Source organism: Elephas maximus, chromosome 3 (assembly GCF_024166365.1).
Source record: "Elephas maximus indicus isolate mEleMax1 chromosome 3, mEleMax1 primary haplotype, whole genome shotgun sequence".
Lineage (NCBI taxonomy): Eukaryota > Metazoa > Chordata > Mammalia > Proboscidea > Elephantidae > Elephas > Elephas maximus.
In genome coordinates this window covers 102,869,011-102,875,606 of record NC_064821.1, presented here as the reverse complement: position 1 = coordinate 102,875,606, position 6,596 = coordinate 102,869,011, and the positions used below count along the sequence as shown (strand labels likewise).

Genomic DNA, 6,596 nt, shown 5'->3' with positions numbered 1-6,596 from the left:
GGGTGAGAGATTATGAAAGGAGAGAGAAAAAGGAAGGAAAAAGTCTGGAGGAAAAAAAAAAAAAAGACTGTCCGAACCATACTTTCCAAAGAAATGTCTGAGAATTCCAGCCCCAGAGAGCAGCCTCCAGGCCTGAGGTCCTCGGCGGGAGGCCGCGCCGAGGGCGGGTCCGTCCCCAGGCGTGGCCGGGCGGGCGGGGGACGGTTCCCCGCAGTCTGCAGGTGAGTATCGGTTTTCCTCTCCCTGGCTTTCGGTCCGGGCGGGACCAGCCTCCGCTCCCTGATTCTATCGCGGGCGGCGCAGGGCTGGCTCAGCCTTCCGTGGGGACCGGGGGGAGGTGGCGGCAGGATGTGTCACCCAGATACCAGGCGTGAGGCGGCGGCCGAACCAGCCGGACAGGTCGGGCGGAGTATAAGAGGCGCAGGGAGCGGCCGGGCGGCAGACGCCAGGAGGCAGTCCTAGACCGCGGAGCCGGAGCCCAGGCCAGCTCCCGCGCCTCGCCTGCCCGCGTCCCGTCCGCGCCTCTCGGCCCCATCATGGCCCGGGCTCGGGCCCTCCTCCTGCCGCTGCTCCTGCTATTGGCAGCGGCGACGGGCCCCGCGGCCGCGCAGGACAGCTGCACGTGCCCCACCAACAAGATGACCGTGTGCAGCTGGGACAGCCAGAGCGGCCGCTGCCGGTGCAAGGCGATCGGCACGAACCACGACGTCAACTGCTCCACGCTGACCTCCAAGTGCCTGCTGCTCAAGGCGCGCATGCAACGGCCCAAGGGGGGGCGCGGGCTGGTGCGGCCGAGCGAGCACGCGATCGTGGACAACGACGGCCTGTATGACCCGGATTGCGACCGAGAGGGCCGCTTTAAGGCCCGCCAGTGCAACCAGACGTCGGTGTGTTGGTGCGTCAACTCGGTGGGCGTGCGCCGCACTGACAAGGGCGACCAGAACCTGCTTTGCGACGAGCTGGTGCGCACCCACCACATCCTCATCGAACTGCGCCACCGCCCGGCCGCGCGCGCCTTCAACCACACGGACCTGGATGCTGAGCTGCGGCGCCTTTTCCGCGAGCGCTACCTGCTGCAGCCCCGGTTCGTGGCGGCCGTGCACTACGAGGAGCCCACCATCCAGATTGAGCTGCAGCAGAACTCGTCGCAGAAGGCCCCCGGCGACGTGGACATCGCGGACGCCGCCTACTACTTTGAGAGGGACGTCAAGGGCGAGCCGCTCTTCTCCGGCCCGGATACCTTCGACGTGCGCGTGCGCGGCGAGCCTCTGGCAGTGGAACGGACCCTCATCTACTACCTGGACGAGAAGCCCCCCCGGTTCTCCATGAGGCGCCTCACGGCCGGCCTGGTCGCCGTCATCGTGGTGGTCGTGATTGCCCTCGTCGCCGGGGTGGCGGTCCTGGTGATCAGTAACCGGAGGAAGTCGGGGAAGTACAAGAAAGTGGAAATCAAGGAACTGGGGGAGTTGAATAAGGAACCGAGCTTGTAGGTACTGGGCGGGACAGGGGGTGAGGCGGGGTACCGGATTTCAGCATCGTCCCAGATTGAAGTGAGTAACGCTTCTTGATTTTGGCCCAAAGGAGATATTTCTTCTCCGAAATCTCTTGCCCTCCCCACCACCAAGTTTAGTAAATACTGTTTAGAAACTTTTCTAAAATTCCCTCCCTTTCGGTCCAACAAGACACCTGATTCCGAGAGTTAAAGAAAGGGTGGCATTGGTTATGTACGAGAAGCCAGTGAATGACAACCCAGGCAAGCATTGTTTGCAAGTGATGGAGTCGATTTTGAAGGTTTCAATGGGTGCAGATGAGAAACTGTGCTTTTACTGGCTTGGCCTTAAGGTCTCTGATTAGCTCCACTTGTATCATGGCCTTCCTGATGGAAAGAGGACTTTGTTAATTGGGCCTATGTAGTAGCCCCATTTACCATCGTTTGTATTACCCACCACATATGCTTGTCATCAGGAAAGAATCCTGTTTCAGCTAAAAAAAAAAAAAAAAAAAGTTTCAGCTGCCTGAATACAATTTAGATGTTTCTGTTTGAGGGCAGACTCTGCCCCCGAAACTCAGCGTCAATTCTTCAGCTCACCCTTATTAAAAAAACAGCACCCTTATTACAGCGGATATTAGTAATCTTTCTTTTATAGAATGTTTGTACATATGTTGTCTTTGATAATGTTGCTGTGATTTTTAAAAAAAAAAAACAAAACATGAATTTAATAAAATATGGAAAAGACAAACCAAAAGATGAAGTTTGTGAAAACGTGCACCAGATTTTATACCACTTTGGTCTCCTCTAATTTCTCATGACTCAGGTTTTTTTATTTCAAATTCTAACCCTCTTGCAGGTGTGGGTATTTCATATTGCCATACTGATTATTTTCTGAGATGTCCTTACTTCAAACTGCAGAAAGGTGGGCCAGAGGGAAGAGGCTAGAATTAGCTGCTGGGTGGGGGTGTGGGGGAGCAGCCCTTGGTTACCTCTAAATGAGGGTGCTCACCAATGAAGAAGTAAAACCTTTTAGTTTCACGAGCTCTTATCTCCTTTGAATCCCAGTCCTACTCCGAAGTAGGTGGTACTATTTCCACTTAGCTCTTGGGCAGATTGCTTAATTCCAAAGTAAGGTAGCTCTGAAAGAGTTTAATGACTTTGCCTAAGAATTACAGCCAGTCTGTAGTGGGCCCTATGCTCAGGCTGTGGGCAGGCTTTTCTAAGATGTTTACCAGGAACTTGCTTTAAAAAATTTTTGTTTCCCGTCAGCTGTAAAAACTAGCCTCTTGTCTCCTTTACGAGTATTTCCTCTTGCAACTATTCATTTCTGTAAATCTAGGTATATTAACAGCTCACTGGGCAGGGGAGCCTATAGATAAACGAGTTACTACAATTACTGGAAAACCGGTGCGGCAATAGGTGCTGAAATAGGCATGTACAAAGGAGGGGGTGTTGGGCATATCACGTACCAGTTAAAAACCAGTTGCCCTCAACATGGCTGTCTAGTGTGTCAGAGTAGAACTGTGCTCCATAGGGTTCTCAATGGCTGTTTTTTCAGAAGTAAATCGTCAGACCTTTCTTCCAAGGCACCTCTGGATGGACTCAAACCTGGTTGGCAGCCAAAAGTGTTAATAGTTTGCACCACCTAGGGACTCCGGCATATTAAAGACCCTGGGGGGCACAAAGGAAACCCTGGTGGCATAGTTGTTAATTGCTACTGCTGCTAACCAAAAGGGTGTCGGTTTGAGTCCTTCAGGAGCTCCTTGGCAACCCTATGGGGCAGTTCTACTCTGTCCTATAGGGTCGCTGTGAGTCGGAATCAACAGCAACAGGTTTTTTTCCTTTCAGGTGGCACAAGCAGTTTGTGATCAGCTGCTAACCGAAAGGTTGGTGGTTCAAATGTACCCAACAGTTCTGAGAAGAAAATGTCTGGCCATCTGCTTGCATAAAGATTACAGCCAAGAAAACCCTCTGGAGCTGTTCTGCTCTGTAACACATGGGGCCGCCATGAGTCAGGGGGTGACCGTATGGCAGCTGACAACAATAACAACGAATTAGCCAAAAGTAGCAAATAGGTAGATCCAAGACTTCAGTTTCTTCCCTGTACTCCATCTTATGCCCCTCCTCCTACCCCTACTTTACGGTCAGTTCCTACCTCTGAGGCTGTAACGTCGTGGGGCAGGCAGCTAACAACAAAAAGCACTCAGTCACTGCCTCACTGCCTTAGGTTTGCAGCAGCTGTAGCTGGTATGTGTTTGTAAAGTTGTATGTGTGGACATTCTGGTTCCAAACATTTGAGTTCTTGCTTCAGACCCCAGACCTCTCAGGCTTAATAGTGGGCTGGCTCTCCCTCAGTGGGAAGGACAGCAGAAGTGCCTGAGGTTAGAATGGCCTTCCCAGGTGCTTTCCACTCCCTGAGTCACTGAAGTGCCATAGCTAAAGGGACCTTGGCAGTTAACTCTGACCTAACCCCTCATTTTACAGATGAAAGGGTGAGTGGTTTCTCAAGATCAAGATTAATGTTTCAGGGGCACAGCTGGAACTAGAAAGTCTCTTGATTCCTAGCCTAGTATTCTTTTCTCTACACCACACTGCCATTGTTTCAAGAACCACTTCAAAAAACTATCACTTGCCTGTGTAGAGATAAACAGATTAAGTAAGAATTGAGTGGGCAGTTGAACAAAGGGGGAAAAAAAAAAAAGCCCATTGCTGTCAAGTGGGAGGCTCCCTGAAAAAGCCCGTCCCTCCCCCATCAGAGTGTCATTCCTGGATAACTTAAATTTCTGCATTAAGTCTGGACTATAAAGCCTTGTACTTTATAGCACTTGATCGTTCACAAAACACTTTCGTACATACATGCAACCTTCTTTGACAGCCCTGATGGCGCAGTGGTTAAGAGCTTGGCTGCTAACCAAAAGGTTGGCAGTTCAAATCCACCAGCCACTCCTTGGAAACCCTATGGGGCAGTTCTACTCTGCCCTGTGGGGTTGCCGTGAGTCAAGATCAACTCAATGGCAATGAGTAATCTCCTTTGAGACATTGACTTGCTGGAAATAGCCCGGGTCTTGACAAACCTGAGTTCAAATTCTGCTCTACTGGGCAAGCAATTCACTTAACTCTCCTCAATTTCCTCATTTGTTAAATGAAACTACTAATCTCACTATTGCAAAGATTAAATTAGGTAATTGATTATAAGGGCCTAGAACAGTCTGAGAGGCATTAGTTCAGTGGTAGCATGCTTACCTTTGTTAAACATAATCAAAAGTCAGGAAAATTTGAACATAGGTTTATTCTCAGCAATTATACTATATGCATATAAAAGACCATTATGGTTCCAAAAAAGCATATGGCTTGAAAAAGCTAGGTATAATGAGGCTTATAAAGAGAAGCCAAACCAAACCAGTTGTCATGGAGTTGGTTTCAACTCAGAGTGACCCTATAGAGCAGAGTAGAACTGCCCCATAGGGTTTCTAAGGAGTGACTGGTGGATTCCAGCTGCCAACCGTTTCATTAGCAGCTGAGCTCTTAACTACTGCACCAGGGCTCCATAAAAAGAAGAGAAGGGAGAGCTATAGAAGATCAACCATTGGCTAATCTTAACATGATTGGTTGAACCCTGCCTTCTCCCTTTTACTGAGATCAACTGATATCAGGTCTTAAGATGGTTTCTGGCCCTCCACCCAGTCATGTCTTTTGAAATTCAAATTCAGCAAGCCTGCCTTCAAACTGGAAAGAAAAGGCTAGCTACTTTGTGGGGAAGAAAAGCTGCTGGCAGAGTCAATCCTGGTCAGGAACTTCTTTACAGTGAATATTTAATTTCGCGGGTGAGAAAACCCAGAAATCAAAACAAACTCCCTGCTGTCATCTTTGACTATTCCATGTGGGAGACCTGGGTTCAGTGCCCAGCCAACGTACCTCGTGCACAGCCATGTGGAGCCTTGCCTGTTGCCCTAATGCTGAACACGTTTCAGCGGAGCTTCTAGACTAAGTCTACTAGGAGGAAAGGCCTGACGATCAATTCTGAAAATCAGTCAGTGAAAACCCTATAGATCACAGTGGTCCGATTCTCAGCCAATCATGGGGATGATGCAGGACTGGGCAGCGTTTCATTCCATTGTGCGTGGGGTTGCCCTGATTCAGGAAGGAGCATGTTAACAATTCCACAGCAGTAAGTGCAGCCAGAGAGCAGCCTGCATACGTAGTGAGAGTTCCGTATATCCTAAAATTTCTCCTCTCCTCTAGAGTTCAGCTGCTAACCAAAAGGTCGGCAGCTTGAATCTACCAGCCCCTCCTTGGAAATCCTATACAGCAGTTCTACTCTGTCCTGTAGGGTTACTGTGAGTCCGAATTGACTCAACGCAATGGGTTTGGGTTTGTAGTGTAATAGAGGGCATAGATTATTATATGTGTTTCAACATCAGAAAACAGGTGCAAAGAGGTAGAGTAACTGGTGAAGCTCATGGTCACATCGTCCATGTGCCAAAGGCAGATTGAACCTTTGTCTTTGGCTGTTGTCCTGTGCACCAAGCAGCCTAATGCAATATTTGTTTTTCAGGTTAGACACACCTTTCTTACTCAGTTCTTCCAAAGAAGAGCTGGGGGGTGTGTGTGTGTGTGTGTGCGCGCGCGCGCACGCGCGTGCGTTTTAGGTGAACATTTATGGAGCAAATTAGATTCCCATTTGATAGTTTATACATAAAGCGTTTCATGGCCTTGGTTTCATTCTCTACAATGAGTCAGCACTCTCCTCATTTCCACCCTGGGTTTCCTGTCTCCTTTCATCCTGATATTCTTCTACTTCCTGTCTTCTCATCTTTGCTTTCGGGTAAATGTTGCCCTTTTGATCTTGTATAGTTGATTGTTCTAAGGAGCACTTTTCTCTTGGGTGTTAGTGTCTATTTTATAGGCTTGTCTGTTGTTTAGCTGGAAGGTGGTCTTAGGGAATGGCTTCAGCTCTACGTCAGGAAGGTGTCTTAGGGCCATAGTGTCGGGGGTTCCTCCCATTTCCAACAGACCAGTAAGTCTGTCATGTTTCTGTTTTGAAACTTAGCTTACCGCTGTTGAAGTCAGGGAGTGCCAGAATCAGCTATCTTCAGGCCTTTAA

At 49.3% G+C, this 6,596-nt stretch overlaps 1 protein-coding gene across 1 annotated transcript; it reads left to right on the top strand.

Annotated features, from left to right (window-relative positions):
- The first annotated feature begins 251 nt into the window (after positions 1-251).
- On the top strand, positions 252-2,235 carry TACSTD2 (tumor associated calcium signal transducer 2). Its single transcript, XM_049879394.1, has one exon. The coding sequence runs from the start codon at positions 537-539 to the stop codon at positions 1,488-1,490; it is 954 nt and encodes a 317-aa protein (XP_049735351.1). The 5' UTR covers positions 252-536; the 3' UTR covers positions 1,491-2,235.
- Positions 2,236-6,596: the final 4,361 nt, after the last annotated feature.

What these genes read in the sequence shown, in the direction of transcription:
- TACSTD2 (XM_049879394.1), top strand. Translation starts at nt 537, where the DNA reads ATGGCCCGGGCTCGGGCCCTCCTCCTGCCGCTGCTCCTGCTATTGGCA.